Source organism: Vulpes lagopus, chromosome 7, assembly GCF_018345385.1.
Source record: "Vulpes lagopus strain Blue_001 chromosome 7, ASM1834538v1, whole genome shotgun sequence".
NCBI classification, from domain to species: domain Eukaryota; kingdom Metazoa; phylum Chordata; class Mammalia; order Carnivora; family Canidae; genus Vulpes; species Vulpes lagopus.
The window spans coordinates 24,182,342-24,203,032 of NC_054830.1; the positions used below are offsets into that span (position 1 = coordinate 24,182,342).

At 38.2% G+C, this 20,691-nt stretch overlaps 1 protein-coding gene across 1 annotated transcript in view; it reads right to left on the minus strand.

Moving 5' to 3' along the window:
- Nucleotides 1-20,691, minus strand: part of ERC2 (ELKS/RAB6-interacting/CAST family member 2) — a 907,564-nt gene that overhangs the window by 725,417 nt on the left and 161,456 nt on the right. The window contains exon 4 of the mRNA XM_041762409.1: nt 6,096-6,512. Within this exon, the coding sequence (XP_041618343.1) occupies nt 6,096-6,512 (417 nt within the window). The remainder of the gene's footprint in view (nt 1-6,095; nt 6,513-20,691) is intronic.

Genomic DNA, 20,691 nt, shown 5'->3' on the forward strand with positions numbered 1-20,691 from the left:
AACCTGGCACAAAATAAGCCTCAGCAAGTATGAGCTGTTCCTCTTATTGCCCATCTGAATCCTTGAACAAGACCACAAACTTGCCAAGGGTGCTCCCACAGCATCAACAGAGTTTCAAAAAAATGAAAGAAAACTTCCAGTTAGGGTTATACTCAAATTCCTGCTCCACACCAAACACAGAGTGATGATACAGAAAACATAAAAAAGCTTGGCACTAGAGTCATCATGAACCACCCCTGCAATATTGGCAAAATAAAACAGAGAAATTCTCCATCTTTTTTTTTTTTAAGATTTTATTTATTCATGAGAGACACAAAGAGAAAGAGAGGCAGAGACACAGGCAGAGGGAGAAGCAGGCTCCATGCAGGGAGCCCAACGTGTGATTTGATCCCAGGTCTCCAGGATCAGGCCCTGGGCTAAAGGCAATGCTAAACTGCTGAGCCACCCCGGCTGACCTCCATTGTTTGTGAACTACTTTTTCACTCTTTCATTTACTGAGCACCTGCAGGCAATATATGAGGCCTCGGAATATGGATGGAACATACTGATCAGGTAAGAAACTTATTCTAAAAAAGAGAGTAATTGTTAGGTTCTATAATATATATAGGAAATACCTCTTGCGGAATCCCTGGGTGGCGCAGCGGTTTGGCGCCTTCCTTTGGCCCAGGGCGCGATCCTGGAGACCCGGATGGAATCCCACGTCGGGCTCCCGGTGCATGGAGCCTGCTTCTCCTCCCTCTGCCTGTGTCTCTGCCTCTCTCTCTCTCTCTCTCTCTCTCTCTGTGACTATCATAAATAAATTAAAATAAAATTCTCTAAAAAAAAAAAAAAAAAAGGAAATACCTCTTGCAAGAGAGAATATGTAGAATGTTATGTTTAAGTGGTCACTCATGTTTAGGAATATTTTCTGTGATAAGCTTTGAAAAAAATGGTAGAAATAGAACATGTTAAATCTGTAGAATCAGAATTAGAAATGCCTACATCAGCAAAACCATGGTTCAGCCAGCAGAATTGGCAACAAGTTTATGTTACAAAGAAAGAAGCCATATGGTTTTGAGGTATGGGACTATGGTGGAGTTTAAAACTTTGGGCAAAGATCATATAGTGGAGGTTTGAGCAATCAGTAAAAGGTTTATGAGCTCAGGAATTTCTAGGTCACACACTCTGCCTAGGTAGATCTCCCACTGCTCCAGGGACAACCTGGGTAAAAAAATGAGGAAAGCAAGAATTCATGTTGCCTTGCCTCTTTCTCCCTGCCCCAACAGCAGCATAGTGGGAAGCCCAGGCCTAGTCTCCCGGGTTAGCAGCAATTGTGGCCCCCAATGACTTGAGTGCTCTTTAACCTTTGCTACCAAAGATGCCACACGCTGCCCAAAGGGATTAGCATAGGAAAGCATGTCAGCAGAACATATACTCTTCCCTTCAAACATCCTACAGTGCAATGAATCCAGAGACTCCTGACTCTCTTCTAGGGACCAACCAAGAATATATTAAGGAGAGTGAATATAGGAGGATCTGATATGTAAACCCACTTTTTTCTTTAATTAAATAAATAGTATTTTGGGTACTTGATTACCAAAACCTTTACAGGGAACAATATGTTCTGTGCAGAAAAAGCTAGAGAACAAGGTAAACTATTACCACATTCAATAATGTCTTATCAAATCAACCTGTATCCAAAAGCATCCCACGACACTAGTGAGTAATGCTGTGTTTCAGCCAACACTTCGGCTCACATTAGCACATCAGTTGTAGTTGTTGGGCAATGGTTTTGGTCTTCCAAATAAGTTGAGATCATAGTCTTTTTGTTGTTGTTTCTTGCCAGGCAAAGAAGTGGTTTCGCCCTCAGCCTTTTCCAGACCACCGAAAGATAACAAGACACTAAAGCAACCCAACCCTCCCCATGTGCAACTCCTGCCAACTCAAAATCTCCTCAAACAATAGGCTACACAAGACTACTATTTCAGGAGATGGGGTTTATATGAGGCCCAACACCTCTGCCTGAGAATGAATCATAAAACCACTAGCACTCCATTCTCCAGCATTACACCATCTAGCCCCAACTGGGTTGAACCGTGCAAAATGAAAAAGAAATCAGGTACACACTGAACCTAAAACCTCAAGTACATTTTAAATCATGTTTTTGACTCATTTAAATTAACAGAGGTCAGGCTACTTCTTTATTCAAGCTGGGCTATTCTTATTGCTTTAATACCAAGAGCAGTCAGCCACATTTTTCCACTCAAAAGTAAAAAAGTAAAAAAAAACAACAGCAACAACAACAACAAAAAAACCCAGACCCTGACAGAAGAGCATTCTAAAACTCAGTAGAGAATATGGAAATAGCTTACAATAAACTTTGCCTTCTAGAATAACTAATGGAAGAAATTACCCAGTTATTTGGCCATGGGAAAGAACTATTTATATATTTTTACATGCTTTGCAGATCACAAGTTAAAAGCAGCACTTTTTATTTTCTAGCATAGCTTTTTTCCAAATTTTTTACAAAGAACACCAGTGCCGCAAGACAAAAGCAAGTTAAATAAGTTTGAGAACCTTCCCTTTCCTGGGAATGACTGACGCTTGCATATTAAGGAGCCTGAGGAATCCTATAGTAAACTCTGTGGAATCCAGCATTTCACAACCTCAATTGCCTCAACAACCCTTTTTCTCTCATAGCACGTTATCAGCATCCCACAAAAAGGCTGTTCTCCAAAGCACATTTTGGAGAAGTTTCCTCTAGAAAGGGATTTCATGAAACGGTTTAATGGCTGAAACTCTGGAATCAGCCCAATTCAAATACCAGCTTCAGCACTGGGAAGCTGGACAAGCTTCTTAATGTCCCTTGTCCCTCAGGCCCACCAGGTAAAATGGCCAAGTAATAGCACCTACCTCCCAGGTACGGATCTTTCCACATGACTGGAACAGTCTTCTGTTTTAGTATATGTGCTGCCGAAGCGAGCACCTGGAACAGTCTTCTGAAAGCTTCTCATGGCCAGTTCCTTTTTATCATTCAGGTCTCAGTTCACAATTTCATTGCCTCCAAGGGGCCTTCCCTGACCACCTGATATCAAGTTGGCCCCACCCAGGTCACTAATTCTTGCTTCTCTTCTTTTTTTCACGATACTTCTCTATTTAACTATTAAATTATGGTTCATCCCCACAACTTTATTAGTTATGATTGCTTTAACCCGAAACAGATCTTCAGTAAAGTGCTCACTGAATGGATGAATAACTGAATGCACAAGGTAGTTATGAGAGTTAAATATAAGTCAATGTAAAGCATTCTTCAACATGTCTGACATGTAAGCATCTATCCAGATACTGCTATGAAAATTTCTAATGAATGATGAGTGGTTAAGGAACTCATAATTCTTGCACTATTTAACTTGCCTCTTCTTGCTGCATTGTGGTTAAACATTCGATGTCATTTATTCAGAGATGTGTTGGTAAGTGGGCTTTAGGGATAGGGTAGCAGGGGCGTAGGCCTTGGGAGTAGAAATTTTTTGATTTCCATGGTGTAAATACTCCCACCATGACTGATTTCAAGTTATCAATGGTTTAAAAGCAGGTTCACAAAATTCCTGAAGCCAGTACATTCCTTCTCTTAGGGAAGGTCCTTTCAAGCCTCCAAGTCTTTTTGTTGAGTTTAAAATGAGATTTTTATATAAAGACACCTTTTCTACACACACCTCGATAATACAAGAAAAAGGCAAACCTCTGACTTTCATCTGATGCTCAAGGAAACTAGATATGTATTTTGGGCTGAATTTTCTGTACCACTCTCTGTGGGCTCTCAAACTGATGTTCAAGGCTCTAAACATGATCTATTTCCATGCCAGACCACAGTGAGGGCAAACTAATCTTATAAAACACAAATTGAATTTTGTTTAGATTCATTTAAGTGGAGGCATCCACACAATAGAATCAAGGCACCATCTACTTAGTGCTATCAATGAGAAGAATCTAATAACAGAAAAAGAGTGACTCTGCCTTGACCACAAGACCTCAACATAAAGTCAAGGTCAATGCTGCAGATGGAGGTTTCTCTGGCATCACTGCCCTGCTGTATAATGCAACATGAACCCCTGGCACCCAAAATAAAGCAGCAGTTTTTTTCAACTATGGCAATCTCTAGCCACAGTTCTAAGATAACATAACCAAAATTTCAAAATCCAGAGTTGCTCTACATGCAAGTAATTACATGCCAGTAGTTATTGCTTCCCTTCTGTAAACTAAATATAAAGTCTATGGAGAAAGGCAGGAAGAGATTTTCTCTCCACTGTTATTTACTGGTTATTTATTATTGTGTAACAAATTATTCCCAAATTCAGCAGCTTAAAACAACACACATTTATGATCTCACAGTTGCTGTGAGTCAGGCACAGTTTAGCTGGGTCCTTTGCTTCAATAGTCTCTCACAAACCTGCAATCAAGGTGTCAATCCAGGACCTGTCATCTTATCTGAAGGTTGCACTGGGAAAGGATCCACTTTCAAGCGCACTAAGTAGTTGTTGGCAGTTTTCAGTTCTTTGTGGCTGTTTGAATGAGGGTCTCAGTTCCTCACTAGGTGTTGACTGGAGGGACTACTCTCAGTCCCTTACCACACTAGCCTCTCTCACATGGCAACTTGCTTCATCAAAGCAGGCAAGTTGAGAACTCAATAGAGTCTGTTAACAAGATGGAAATAACAGTCGTATATAACCTAATCATGTAAGTCACACTGGCATCCATTACCTTCACCATATTCTATTGTTTAGAATCAAATCACTAGGTTCAGCCTATACTCAAGGACATGGATTTACACAAGGGTATGATTTCCAAGAAGTATAAGTCATTAAGGGCCATCTTAGAAGTCTACCCATGACACTCAGCCTCTTAGAATATGAATAAGAAACCCAGGACCAACAAAACATCTCTTTGAGCATCTCTATCCATAACCAAGCCAGTGGTTTCCTAAGCATGCTGTTAATGTCTCATGAAAATAAAACAACAGAGAATAAGCATGGAGGACATTAAGTCTGAAGATACAAAAGTCTGTTCAAATGTTCTAAGCAAATACAATCCACATCAGAGAAAACTCTTGGGAGCATCTGCATTAGCAAGCCCCATCATGGAAGTCATGTTTTCTGAACCAAAAAAAAAAAAAAAAAAAGACTCACAGCCAAAAAGGCTGTGAAAAGGTACATAATGCCAAGAAGTCTAACCTGGTTTGAAAGCAAATATCTTTTGGAATTTTTTATTTATTGTTATAGAATATCTTTAAAATATACTTAATGCCATTTTGTTTCCTATTTTCTGTGAGATCTGCATCTCCCACAGCATTTTGCCTACATGGTACTTTTGAGAGCCATATCCACCATAGTGGCAAGGAACTGCTATAAAAATTTCAAACCTTGGCTGTCACCCACATTTTTTCTAAGCTCTATCCAACTACATATCCTCAGATATCTAAACATCTCAATATTCAATAGTGGTGGCAGGCCAGAAAATCTGCCTCTGAAGGACTTCAAATAATTTAATCCACTAAGGGTAAAATGTATATTCAGAAAACCTGGGATAGTTTGTTCTAGACAGAAGAAAAGGAAGACAAAGATTATCTGAAAACTAAACGTTCAAAATTGGTCTGCACACTTTACCATTCTTCCTAGAAATATCCACATGCTTTCTGCAAATGCTGCCCTAATTTAGCTATAAAAATATTTAGGTTCATTGTTTTGCTAATCACCTATTTGTTTTGCTCCTTTAGAAGGATGATATTTGATAAACATCTAAAAGTTAGCACTGTACTTAAAAAAACCTGAAACTATGGCCATCTGAGGGAAAGCAATTGTAAACCACCTTAGAGTTGGCATGTGCTGCACACACTTGGATTCTGAATATGTGTCAAATAACAATGGAACATATGTGTAGTGAGCAGGGAAAAAAAACTAATGCAAAATTCCAGTTTAAAGGTGATAAGCAGACAAGAAGATTATAAAACAGAGCCAGGAAATTTTGTTAAGGCTGTAGATATCTTCCAATCTGTAAATAACTTGGTAACGTATTTTAACTTGTAAAATATGGCTTTGGGGAAATAGAATGAATGTCCTTACCTCTCTAAGATGTATATTTTCCTTCTCTTTCTGGTCTAAAATCACTTCCAAGTGGCTGACTTGAGACTCAGCTTCTGCCATCCGCCGTGTCCGTTCATTGTCATCCTCAAGACTTTTAGAAGGCAAACCTTTGCTTTGCAGCATCTCAAGAAGCTTTTTAATTGACTCATCTCGGGCATTGAGGGTCTGTTTCTGTGTTTCAATTCTCAGCTCCATTTCCTCCAAGGTCTTCCTTAAAAGGAACAGCTCCTTGGCTTGTCTGTCATGCTCAGCTTGGAGCCGCCGGAAGTTCTCCTCAGTCAGCTCAATGGTGAAGTGCTCAGCTCCACGACTGCCACTCTCTTGCTGCAGGAGGTGATTGAGGTCTCTCTGGGTTCGAAGCTCATCCTGAAGGGCTTGGATTGTCAACTGCAGGTGCTGTGATAAGACAGGCAGAGCAGAAGAGGAGAAAGAAGTAGAAAAAGTCAATGGACATGCCAAGCGCTATTTGCTACTACCACACTATGAAGATGGAATGTTAATCATGAGGTCCAGAGGGCTAGCCGTGAAGTCCTCCAGGGTGACTTCAGAAGCATGGGACAGCACATGAAGAGGGGAAAAGTAATTCAATGATGCTTTCTGAATGTCTTAGGAGAAGAGAAATGTACACATACACAGAACAATATATTAGTGTCAGTCACAAGGGAAATTATACATCTACAAAGTTTTAATTGAGGAAGTGGAAAGGGTTAGAGGGGAAAAGTCTCACAAACACACCTTCTTTATGCCCGCAATGCTCCAGACTCAGTATTCCTTGTTTCCTAAGGTGTTCTTTATTCTACTATCCATTATTCTCCATGATAAATGCATTTCCATTTAAAAAATGAAAATAATAGCATCCACTACAAGTAGACACAAACAACGACTTTATTTTTTACAAATAAAGCTGTGAACAGGTTTAGTAAACAGGATTACTGCATCTGCAAGCAAAAGGGAACAAATGCAGACAGAGACAGACATAAACACACACAAGGAGGTGAGGCTGTGCAGAGCAAAACAAACAAACTGCAAAGAGTGGACAAACCTTGGTTCTTCTGGCATCCAGTAACTGAACAGCATGGGAAATGGAAAAAAAAATGAAGCAAAAAATCAACACAAAGAAAAGTCTAATGCAAGCAAAGGATATTTAACAGAAAGAATCAACATAAAGTACTTTCACAGAGAAAAAAAAAGAAAAACAATTTATTACAACAAAGATCTATAAGCTACACAAAATCTATGCGCTGCTGTTTGATAAATGTGATCAAAAGTACAAAAAAGAAAAAAAAGAATAGGAAGAAGAAGAAAAGTGAGGTTAATTCCACCTTTTGTTTTCCTAAATCTCACTGACCCAGGAACCCAAAGTTTTCGGTGTGCTACCAGGGAAGAAAGCACAACACTCCAGAAGTACCCACATATTATTCCAAATCATCATTTTAACCAGAATCAGAGTGAAAACACCAAAGAAACAAAATAGTTTACCAGTTCTGAGAAAAGAAACAGTTGCATGAGGACAGTTGGCAAATTCTGCAACATCTTCCCCACAGGGCTAACCCTCAGGCTGGTCAGAACAGCCAGCTTGAAGGCATTTTTGTCCTTGGAACAACCAGGAGCCTTCCAAAACAGCAGTTTCTCAATTGAATCACCAAACACACAATCTTGCCAGTAGACCAGACACGATGCTAAACAAGGGAATCAAAATGAACACAAAGCATAGCTCCTGCCCGTAGGTACCTCACAGTATTGAAGCCATTAATAATACCATGTCTCAGCTATACAAATATTGGAGCAGCCCACATTTTGAAATCTTTCAGAAGTCCTATAGCTGGCACCCAGAAGTATAGAGATCTTTCAGAGTATAGTCTATGCTCAGATATTAGCACTAAGTATTGCAATATCTTGATTAAACTATTTATGGCTCTACTTCATCTTTCCATTTAAGAACATCTACTGAGACATTTCCAGAGCACAAAGAAAAAGTATTCTCTTTCTCATCCAAATGCCAGTCTCACAGGATAGTGACTGGGAGTGAGCAACTGGCATGTATTTAATTATGATAATTATGAATTTTTTAAATATAATTCACTCCTGTAAAGTGCAAAATTCAGTGGTATTCAGTATATTCACAAAGTTGTGCAAACATCCACATTATAAATTTTAGAACTTTTTCATCATCATTCCAAAAGAAATTCTGAAGGTATAGGATACAAAATTAATATAAAGAAATCTGTTGTGGGGTGCCTGGGGGTTCAGTTGGTTAAGCATCTGACTCTTGATTTTGGCTCAGGTCATGATCTCAGGGTCGTGAGATTAAGCTCCACATTAGACTCTATGGTTGGGAGTGGAGCCTACTTAAGATTCTCTTCGTCTGCCCCAATAGCCCCCTCATTTTCTCTCTCTTCTCCTCTCAAAGAAAAGAAATATATCTATTGCATTTCTTTAGACTAATAATGAAATAGAAGAAAGAGAAATTAAGAAAACCATCCTATTTATAATTTCAGCAAGAAGAATAAAATACCTAGAAATAAATTTAACCAAGGAAGTAAAAGACCTCTACACTGAAAACTGTAAGACACCAATGAAAGAAACTGAGGACAACACACACAAATAGAAAGATATTCAATGCCCATGGACTGGAGGAATTAATGTTTGTTTGTTTGTTTGTTTGTTTGAGCAGACTCCATGCCCACTGTGCAGCTCAACACAGGGCTCAATCTCACAACCCTGAGATCATGACCTGAGCCAAAATCAAGAGTCAGACACTTAAGTGACAAAGCCACACAGGTGCCCCAGGATTAATACTGTTAAAATGTCCATTTTACCCAAAGCAATCTAGAATCAGTGCAATCCCTATCAAAATACCAATAGTACTTTTTCTCAGAACTAGAACAAATTATTCTAAAATTTGTGTAGAACCACAAAAGACCTTAAATAGCTAAAGCAACCTTGAAAATAAAAAATGAACAAAAACTGGAAGTATCACAACCCCAGATTTCAAAGCTATATTAATCAAAACAGTATGATACTGACACAAAAATAGACATACAAATCAACTGAACAGGAAAAAGAGCTCAGAAATAAACCTGTGTGGTCAACTAATCTATAACAAAGGAGACAAGAATATAAAATGGGGAAAAGATAAACTCTTCAATAAATGGTATTGGGAAAACTGGATGCCTACATGCAAAAGAATACAACTGGGCCTCTTTATAACAATACACAAAAATAAATTCAAAACGGATTAAAGATCTAAATGTGAGACCTAAACCATAAAACTCCTAAAAGAAAAGACAAGCACTAATCTCTTGTATACCTGCCTTAGCAACATATTTATGGGTATGTCTCCTCAGGCAAGAACAACAAATGGCTGCATATATTGTTTGAATTAGTATTTTCATTTTCATTTTCTTTGGGTAAATATCCAGTAGTGGAATTACTGGATTAGATGGTAGTTCTGTTTGTAAGTTTTTGAGGAATCTCCATACTGTTCACCACAGTGGTTGCACCAATTTACACTCCCACCAACAGTGCTTGAGGGTTCCCTTTTCTTCACATCCTTGCCAACACTTGTTATTTCCTTCCTTTTTGATAATAACCATTCTAATATGAAGTGATATTAATTTATATTTCCCTGGTGATTAATGATGTTGAGCATCTTGTCATGTGTTTGTTGACATCTGTATATCTTCTTTGGAAAAAATACTTATTTAGATCTTTTGCATATTTTTTAATTGGGTTGTCTTTTTGGTGTTGTGTAAATCTTTATATATTTTGATATTAACCTCAAATCAGATGTATGATTTGCAAATATCTTCTCTTATGCAGTAAATTGACTTTTCATTTTGTTGATGGTCTCTTTGCTGTGCAAAAGATTTTTATTATAATGTAATCCCATTTGTTTATTTTAGCTTTGGTTGCCCTTGCCTGAGGAGACTGGCCAGAAAAATACTGCTAACACTCATGTCAAAGAGCTTATTGCCTATGTTTTCTTCTCAGATTTTATGATTTGGGGCCTTACATTTAAGTCTTTAATCCACTTTGAATTTATTTTTATATATGGCATAAGACAGTGGTCCAGTTTTACTCTTTTACATGTAGCTGTCCAGTTTTCCCAACATCGTTTACTGAAGAGTCTTTTTCCCATTTTATATTCTTGCCTTCTTTGGAATAGATTACTTGGCCATATATCTGTGGGTTTATTTCTGGACTCTATTCTATTCCATTAATCTGTGTGTGTGCTTCCACGTCAGTACCATGTAATTTTGACTACTATAGCTTTGCAGTGTAATTTGATCAGGGAGTATGATACCTCCAGCTTTGTTCTTTCTCAAGACTGTTTTGGATATTTGAGGTCTTCTGTAGTTTCACACAAATTTTAGGATTCTTTGTTCTAGTTCTGTGGAAAATGTCATTGGTATTGATGGAGATTATGCACTGAAACTGTAAATTGCTTTGGGTATGGACATTTGAACAATATTAATTCTTCCAATCCATGAGCATGGTATATCTTTCCATTTGTTACTGTCATCTGAAATATCTTCCACCAATGTCTTACAGTTTTCAGAATACAGGACATTCATCTCCTTGATTAAATTTATTCCTAGGTATTTTATTATTTTTGATGCAGTTATAAATGGAATTGTTCTCTGAATTTCTCTATCTGATAGCTTATTATTAATGTATAGAAAAGCAACTGATTTCTGCAAGTTAATTTTTGCAGGTAAAGTATCCTGCAACTTTACTGAATTCATTTATTATTTCTAATAGGCTTTTCTTTTTTTCTATATATAATATCATGTCATCTGTTTTATCTCCTCCTTACCAATTGAGATGCCTTTTTTTTCTTTTTCTTGCCTAATTACTGTGGTTAGGAGTTCTAATAATATGTTGAATAAAAGTGGCAAGAGTAGGCATCTCTGCATAAGCCCTGACAATTGTTTTCTTTCTTTTTTGCAATGACAGTGCCTGACTTAAGATTTGATTGCTAAGGCATCCACTTCAAAGAGGCATCTACTTCAATGACAGCTATCTCAAATAAACACATTACCAACCACACAAATAGATAAGAGCCAGACTGCCTCCCGTATTGAAGCTCCTTTGTTTTAGAGATCTTGATTGATATCAATAACTGATCATTTGGGACACTTGTTTTTTCTCTTCTCATATTTAAAATCTCTCCTCTTATGTTTTAAATTCACCAATAAAGAATGAGCTCACAAAACCCTAGCCCCCCTCTTGACTCAAATAAAAGCAGAACCAGGCCCATGTACTCTTTACCCATGACCTCACTGCATGGCCCTAGTTCCGCTGTGCAATTTCCAGGTTCTTTAGATGATAAACCTTTATTTTTTCAAAGCTTCTTGGTGGTTATTGCTAAGGTTCTCTTAAAATCATACTAAGAACCACAAGGGCCAGTCCAACCACAATACTGGTTATTGATAGACTGAGACCAGCACAAAACAGATTCATAAGATGATCTAGGTTTATTTGGAAACAAACATGATGAATTGGAGTGATCAGACTGGAAATCATCTTTTCTGAGAGTGATCAAAACTAAGATTGGTTTCCTTATGTGGCTCACAGATTGGCCAAAAGGGAATTCCAAGGAAAAATTGCCCAAATACTTTGAGCAGAGACAGCAACACTGGAAGACAACTCTGTAAGGGGTCTGTCCTTTTGGACGGGCAAGTTGCCTATCACCCTGATCCTCTGCTTCCACACCTGCAAAATGGGGATAATCATGATGCTTGTCTCACAGAGTTCCTGTGAGGAATAACTAAGATAATGTATCAAGGGCCAGGTTTAAGAGTGCAGGAAGAGAGGAAGTTTGGTAGAAAGGAAGGAAGAAGGAAAGAAAGAAGAAGAGAAGAATGAGAGGGAAGGGGGAAAAAAGAAGGGATAGAGAAATGGAGGGAAAAATTGGTCTATTTATCCATTCAATATACATTTACCTAGTGTCTCCCTTATACTCACAAAATATCAAAAGAAAGAAAGGAAAGGAGAGAGAGATATAATGAAAGAAAGAATGAACGAACAGTCCATGTTCATGGTCCATATAGATAAGTAAACTGATAGTAGCTTTACTATGTTATGAGGTAACATTTGCAGGTAAAGTATCCTGCTACTATAACAGAAGTCATAGTCAGGTGGCTAGAAATTCAGAAAGAATGTCACCCAAGCTGGGGACATGTGAGAAAACACCCCAAAGAGCCATCACTGAGCTGCATCTTGAAGAGCAACTGAGAGCCCACCCCATGAAGAATGATGGAGAGGGAAGAGAAAGTATAAAAGCCCAGAAGCAAAGACAGAGCAGACCTATTAAGGAACAATAATAGCAAAAATCTGGATAGTGCTTACCACATGCCACACAACGTTCTAAGCTTTTTAATCCTCACAACTGCCCTATGAGATAGCCACTGTTTAGGATCTCCATTTAATGGATGAGAAAATGGAGATGCAAAGTGGTTAAGTAACTTGCTCCAGGTCATTCAGTTAAGGTAAGTGGTACAGCCAGATGTCTGATACCAACTCCCCTGCTGTCTGATACCAATTCCCCTGCTCAAACCACTATACCATCTAGTCTCTGAATTGGCACAAATATTTCAGGATACTGGGGAAAAAAAGGATATAGGAAGGGGGCAGAAGTTGTGAGAGCAGGCAGGCAGGCAATTATGAGAGTTACAGTAATTCTTTAAATTTAAAGTTAGCCATCGAGGCTGTTCCTCATTCAAAGGTTGTTGTGATAGATGCTTCCAGGTTGCGTATTTATTAATCAGTAAAAGCTACTTTCCAAGTAGCCATTTTACTAATAACTAAATGACTTCAGCAAGACCAAACACAATTTGATAATCAACCTAAATTTGGTGTTCAAAATTTTCTCAAATTCATGTGTCATTTAGTTTTCATTCTCTTTTAAAATATTTTAAAAAGGGATACCTGAGGGGATCCCTGAGTGGCTCAGCGGTGTAGCACCTGCCTTTGGCTCAGGGCGTGACCCCGGGGTCCAGGGATCGAGTCCCACATCGGGCTCCCTGCATGGAGCCTACTTCTCCCTCTGCCTGTGTCTCTGCCTCTCTCTCTCTCTCTCTCTCTCTCTCTCTCTCTCTCATGAATAAATAAATAAAATCTTAAAAAATATATTAAAAAAAAAGGGATACCTGAGTGGCTCACTGGTTGAGTGCCTGCCTTTGGCCCAGGGCATGATCCTGGGGTCCCAGGATCGAGTCCCATGTTGGGCTCCCTGCATGGAGCCTGCTTCTCTCTCTGTCTGTGTCTCTGCCTCTCTCTGTCTCTCATGAATGAATAAATAAAATCTTTAAAAGTAAATAAATAAAATAAAATATTTAAAATTAAGCAGAGATCTGTTCCTGAAAAAAATTTCTTGAGTAAAAGGCATGTACCTTATAGGGTACTGATCATCTCTCTGCATCATGTAATGGAGAATGGGGAGGGGATCTGAAGCAACCTCTCCATCTATCTCTCTCTCTCCTCCCTCACTATTCTATTTCTAAGAAATTCAAATAAATATAGTTTCAAAATTCATTTACCAGATAGCCATTTTAGATATTTAACAAGGCAGTTTCTATTTTAAAATACAAAACCATGTGTAATAAATAATCCACTGAAAAAAAAAATATCCTCTCTGTGTCTGTTTCCTCATTTGTAAAAGGAAGAGGAAAGTAATAATTCCTAATACATAAGATTGTTGTGAAAATTAAATGATTTAATACATATAAAGCTGTAGAAAATACCAAGTAGAGTAATCACTTATGTCAGACAGGATAGGCTAGGATATGCTGCCTTGAAAACAGCAACAAAAACTCATATTCTGAAAGACATAATCCACTTGACACACTGATGATATGGAATCAGAACTCTCAGAGTTCAAAGAGACAGACCTTAAAGGTTATCCTGTTAACTTCATTTTACAAATGAGAAAATCAGATCAAACAGGTTAAATGACAGACCCAAAAGGGCAATCACATTGCCAAAGCCAGAATCTCAGTTTCTGGAAGCATGGAATCTTGGTTTCTAGGATCCTGAATTCCATCCTTATATATTCTAGTAACCCTAAGAATAGACCAAAAGGGGATGGATCTCTACTATAACAACTCAGGAAATAGCAGTGGTATCTACTACAGGGAGGATGAGAGATAACCTAAATCATTTTACTTACTCACTGGTCCTACCCAATAGTTAAATAGCATGGGATACTCCAAGAATAATTTACTGAAGACTTCCTTTCTAAATCTTCAGACTTAGACTGTTAGCTAATTAAAATTAGCTATCAGAGAGAGTCAAGCTCAATAAAAACTAGTTCTAAAAGATCCAGATACAAGGTGAAATCTCAAGCAGGGCCAAACGCCTTCTCCAAGGGCCAAAAAGTAAGGAAAACAATGCACAATTTTCAATTCTGCGCTTCCCAGATTATTCAATTCCTTCAGATTGAATCACCACCCGCTTCTCAACCATGAAAGCACATTTCTTATAAGGCAGTCACCCAAACCCTACTGGATCAATAATCAAGAGCATTCATTTCAGTTTGTTACCTACATCAGGTACCTACCTACAAACCAGCAACCTATAAGGTTGAATTCTAGGGCCATCTCTTTGGAATCTCCCAGTCATCATTGTGGTCTCAGCTTCCCAAAGCCTCAACCCCTCCTTCTGTGACTTCCATTCCACTGCATATCTGGAGAGGGAAGCCTTTCCAATGTCCACCTGCATTGGGATAAAACATCACCAGGTAATCCAACATTGTACCTGGGTCAAATTGCTGTCAACTTAGCACTTATGGCACAAGTGGGACAGGTAGCAAAACCGCTAATTTCCTTTAAGTACAAAAATGAGTCTGTGATTGGATGGGTATTCAGAAGCTTTTTACTTCACACCCTAATTCTGCAATCATTCTCTAGTCGTTCTCAATCAAAGTTCCAAAGGCAAACTCCCTTCTCCACAGCCTGAGGACACCACAGAGAGAAGCGAAGCAGATGTCACAATGTCATCCAGGCTACTCTTTATGGTTACTCTGCCAGGAGTACAAATAGAATGCATCGTGTTTATCCTGATACCTGGACTTCAGCCCAGTTCTTTTTAGCCTTTTCTCCCTGACACTTAATAGCATACTTTGAAATCTGTCTTGGATAGTAAAGACTATCCCCATTTCCAGTACAAGAAAGGAAAACAAAAGTTTAAAATCATTGGTCTATCCTTTAAACATAGGTAAACGGAATGGGAGCTTAAAAAGATTACTCTGTCCAATTGATTCCAAGTTTCAGACAATAAAGGAGGTCATAATGACTTCTGTTTCTGGTGTTATGGCAGGCTATGTTTTCTGATAAGCCCTCCCATTACACAACAGCTAGATAAAAGCAAATATATCTTTCAAAGCACTGCTGTGCTTATAAGAAAGTAAGGAAAATCTCTAAGAAAGAGAAAGATTGAGTGAAAGAAATTGAGCCTTTCAAGGGTACATTCTGGGCCAAATTTGCATTATACCCCCAAGTCTAGCACATAATAGGTATTCAAAAAATAGTGAAGTATGGACAGAAAGATGAGAGGACCAGAAGGGAAATTGTCTCACCAGATGGTCGGCACAGGGGAACACTGTGCAAGCAATAGATTTCCATTCCTTTTTGCTTTGCTGTACTTAGACTAGGGGTGAGAGAATGTGGGGCCGGTGGGGAGGGAAGGGGTGTCCTTGACCTCAGATTACTCTGTCCTGTTCTCTCCTCCAAAACTCAAAATGCCTCACGTCCACCAACTCACTCATCTGACAAGACTGCTCTGACGCTGCCAGCACTATGTCCACTTCACAAGAGGATAAATTGGGCTGGCTTAAGGGATTTGACTGCAATCACATTGTTAGCAGATATGGGCCAGTATCTAAAACTGAGGTTTCCTCCAGCCAATTCTAAAGTCACCCCTGCTATAAAAAATATAGAGAACTTCATTTTGCACAACCCTTATAAGCTCCCATAGTCACTTAATCTTGGGAGGAAAAACGTAGACAATAAAAATATAAGAAACTAAGCCATACTTCAGTTTATATGGAAAGGGGAGGGGGATATACTTTGCCTTAGCCAACATTCAAAAGAATAACTTCCAACAGCTACCGGAGTCAGAATCTAATCCAGATTTTAGAATGTCTAAAACACAAAAAGGTAAATAGAATGAAAATACAATTATATATGTATGATGTGCATGGAACACACAATTATTTAAATAGGGACTGGCCAGATGTTTAGAATCTACTGTGTCTTATCCCCAAACATGGAAAATATGAGTTCCTGGCAAATTTGAAAAAATTTGTGACCTTAAGCTCTTTTCCACACTATGGGGAAAAAACAAAAAAAAATGATAAAGTTTTGTACTATAAAGCAGTTTAGGGTTTCATTGCTATGAAAACCATCTCTGAGCTATATAAAAATATGAATTGGCTTATATCCAAAAGTCTTGAACTTTTTTTTAATAAATCCATACTTCTTCTCAAGCAAGGGCTTAACATAACTCTTTCAAAGAAAACAGAATCTCTTTGCAGACAACTTGGCCTGCTCTGCTTCTCCTGTGACTTTATTTTCCTATTTATCATTTTTTAGTTTGTCTCGAATCAAATTTTAAGGGCAGGTTTTCTGATCCTTTTTTCCATAATCCCATGTGCAGGATGTACAGAACTCTTCATGGTTTCAAACCTTCCACAGGCTGTGTCATGTGTGTGAAAAGACAAACAGCAGACGCTGGCTAAACACATGTGGCCCCAGTGTGCTGTGGAAGAGTTGCTCTACTTGAGGAAAGTATAAAGAAATTAATATTTAGACATATGGTCCTAGACTTTCTCCCTTAGGGTAGGTAGAATAAGCACATATAGATAATAGAGAATATTAATAGGCAATTTTTAAAAGCACCAAAGCACCAGGATCCTGGGATCCTCACACAGACACATCATGATAACTGCACAACCCTCTTTGGTCGATAATGTGACATTTCGCCAAGATTCATAACACTAAGAACAGCATACATGGAAAAGACCTCTTGGCAGTTGCTTTTGTAAGCAAGAAGTTCTGGTTCTCATTACAGACCAACACTATAAGGTGGCACAGTATTGGAATAATGTACTGAGCTGAGAGCTAAGGATTTAAGCTCTAATTCCAGCTTTGCTACTAACCAATTATATGATCTGGGGAAAATCAGTAAACCCGTCTAGGCTTCCAAAAACAGTGATGATGAGCTGGGTTTTGTTTTGTTTTTTTTTTTTTTTTTAATTTTTATTTATTTATGATAGCCACACACAGAGAGAGAGAGAGGCAGAGACACAGGCAGAGGGAGAAGCAGGCTCCATGCACTGGGAGCCCGACGTGGGACTCGATCCCGGGTCTCCAGGATCGCGCCCCGGGCCAAAGGCAGGCGCCAAACCGCTGCGCCACCCAGGGATCCCGATGAGCTGGGTTTTGAATCCTGGATCTACCTCTTATAGCCTATGTCACCTTGGACAAATTACTTAAGTACTTTGAGCATTGAATTATTCACCCATAAACAGGAAATAATAATTGTAACTAATGTACAGGGTTCACACAAAGGCCACATGAGATGTTCCTCACCTAAGTGAAGAGTTCCCATAAAGCATAAAGCACCAGGCCTGGCACAAAATGAATGCTCAGTCAATGTTCACTGTTATTACTATTGACACAGTGGTGGTGGCTAGAGGCCTGGAATTAAAATTTCTCTCCTTCCTCCCTGGGCAGGGAAAAGAAATAAGTATAATGAACATAAATCTTTGATCATCAAATAAATTTAACAGTGGGAAACAAAATGCTAAGCACTTTGGCATTTTATAAATAAGGGAAACAGGAAACAGTTGTTTTAAGACCAACTTAAAGATGGCTAAAATTGGTTTCCCATTAGCTGGTCTATAAATAACTCTACAAGGGACTCTCGAGAATAAGAACATTTCTATTTTGAAAGTCAGGGATTTTTTTTCCCTAGTTTTTCCCTAGTTATACATAAGCAACTAAAGGATAGTGGTATCCCCTGCTGTGATAACACTCAACCTGTTATAGGCATGTATGAATGAATGAATGAATGAATGAATGAATGAATGAATGAACAAACAAACGAACAAGCTTAAGAAATACTGATATTTTTAAAATGTGTCTAGAGAAGCAACCCAAAACATGTAATCATGGAAACAATGGTTAAAATTGGAACTTTTCTATTATTAATAGCCACACACAGTTAGAGGACAGCTCTTTTATTTTAACTGCTTAGCAAACTGTTAGTATAAATGACATTTTAAAATCCTGATTGTAATTTCCTTCCCTGTCACCTCCTCTTCATCCCACATGTTTATTTAACAAAACTGCTAACCATCTAAATATTTTTAAAATAGGTAAGAGGCTTTACCTAAATTATTATCATCTCAAATAGCTGAGTGACATGCACTGAACTAACAGTTTTTCCCTACTCTGAGCCACTATGAGGTAGTGCCTCTCAATATAAGACACTACTAGATAAAGCAGACAAAGCAGGGATTTGTTCATTCATTCAACCATTATTAAGCTATGTGCTATTTGACATCAATACAAAGTGTCCTCTCCAAGTCAAAAAAAGAAATCCTACCAGCCCAAATATAAATAAACATTACATATGTAATATATTTTATTATACACATAAAATATACAACTCTATATTATAAATAATATATACTGCTATATATGCTCTTGACTTTTAATAGATACATAATATCTGAATTTTAATTCTGTACTGTTATTTACTGTTATTACTTAAAAGGATCTAAGGGAAACTTTAAAAAGTCACTTGAAATGACAGAAGTAGACTTTACAGTCAACTAACTGTTTTGTTCATTTTTAGTTTTTTTTAAAGATTTTATTTATTTATTCATGAGAGGCAGAAACACAGAGAGAGAAGCAGGCCCCATGCAGGGAGCCCAATGTGGGACTCCATCCCAGGACCGCAGGATTACACCCTGAGCCAAAGGCAAACACTCAACCACTGAGCCACCCAGGTGTCCCTCATTTTTAGTTTTAAATAGCATTTCCCTATGCATGTCTGTGCTCTTGGTAGAATTTTAAATGACTAGGGAAACCATGAAGAGTCTGAGATGAATTTTCTTTTTCATATTATAACTTGAACAATATAGGGAACTTGAACAGTATAGAGAAAATGTGACTATACTGGTTTAAAGTAACCTAATTACTTAAATTCTCTAATTTTTTCCATTTTATCAGTGCACTAGAATCAAAAGCCTGGACCTTCATTTCTTTCTCTGGTGTGAAGGTGAGGTATCTACTGCTATACCCAGAGAATTTCTATGGTTTTTAATACTTTACATATAATATAAATTTATATGTAAAAAGTGTGTGTGTGTGCGTGTGTGTGTGTGTGTGTGTTGAGAGAAAGAGAGAGAGAATGAATATTCCACACCCCACAAACATGAAGTAGTATGACTGGACAAGGAGAAAAAACTAGAAAAAAAATACATCATAACAATCTTTGCTAGGGAGATGGGGATGGGGAATGACTGCTAAAGAATATGAGGTTTCTTTAGGAGGTGCTGAAAATGTTTTAAATGAATATACTAAAAATCACGGAATGGTACATTTTAAAGGGTGAATTTTATGACACATGAGTTATACCTCAGTGAAGCCATTAAAAATGATAGGAGGTAGGAGCATTTAAGATGCCTTTCTTGGGGCACCTGTGTGACTCAATCAGTTAAGCGTCCAACTCTTGATTTCAGCTCAGGTCATGATCTTGGGGTCATGGGATCAAGCCCCATGTCAGGCTCCATGCTCAGTGCAGAGTCTCCTTAGGATTCTCTCTCTCCCTCTTCCTCCTCCTCTGCTCTTCCTCCTATTCATTCTCTCTCTCTCTCTCTGTAAAATAAATCTTTTTTAAAACATCTCACTAAAAAAAAAGGATGCCTTTCTTTGTTTCCCATTTTCATTTAGCAAATATTTTTTCCAAGAATAATTTTTGAATGCCTACTGCTATAGACTAAATGTTTATGTCTTCCCATAATTCATGTTGAAACCCAGTCCCAGTGATGGGATTTGAAGGTGGTACCTTTAAGAGGTGATTAAGTCAGGAGAATGGAGACCTCAGGAATAGGAATGATGCCCTTATAAAAGAAGTCCCAGACAACTTTCCTGCCTCTTCTACCATGAAGATACAAGGAGAAAACAGCTCCCTATGAACTAGGAAGTAGGCCCTCATTAGACACCAAATCTGCCAGCACCTTGATTGTGGACTCCAGACTGCAGAACTGTGAGAAATAAATGTTAGTTGTTTATAAGCCATGCAGGCTATGGTATTTTTTTATAGCAACCTGAATGGACTAAGACATGGGTCATGTACTCATCATTGCTAGGCTAGTTGATATTCTTTGAGTTGCAGGCAAGAGAAACTAACTTGGCCTATCCTAAGCCAAAAAAGGGAATGTATGAGAAGATACCAGGGTATCTCCCTGCATCAAAGCATAAATTGTAAAAACAAAACCCAGGAAAAGAAGGAAGCAGGACACAGCAAGAACCTTTGTAAAAGGTTTGCAACTTGGTTTCAA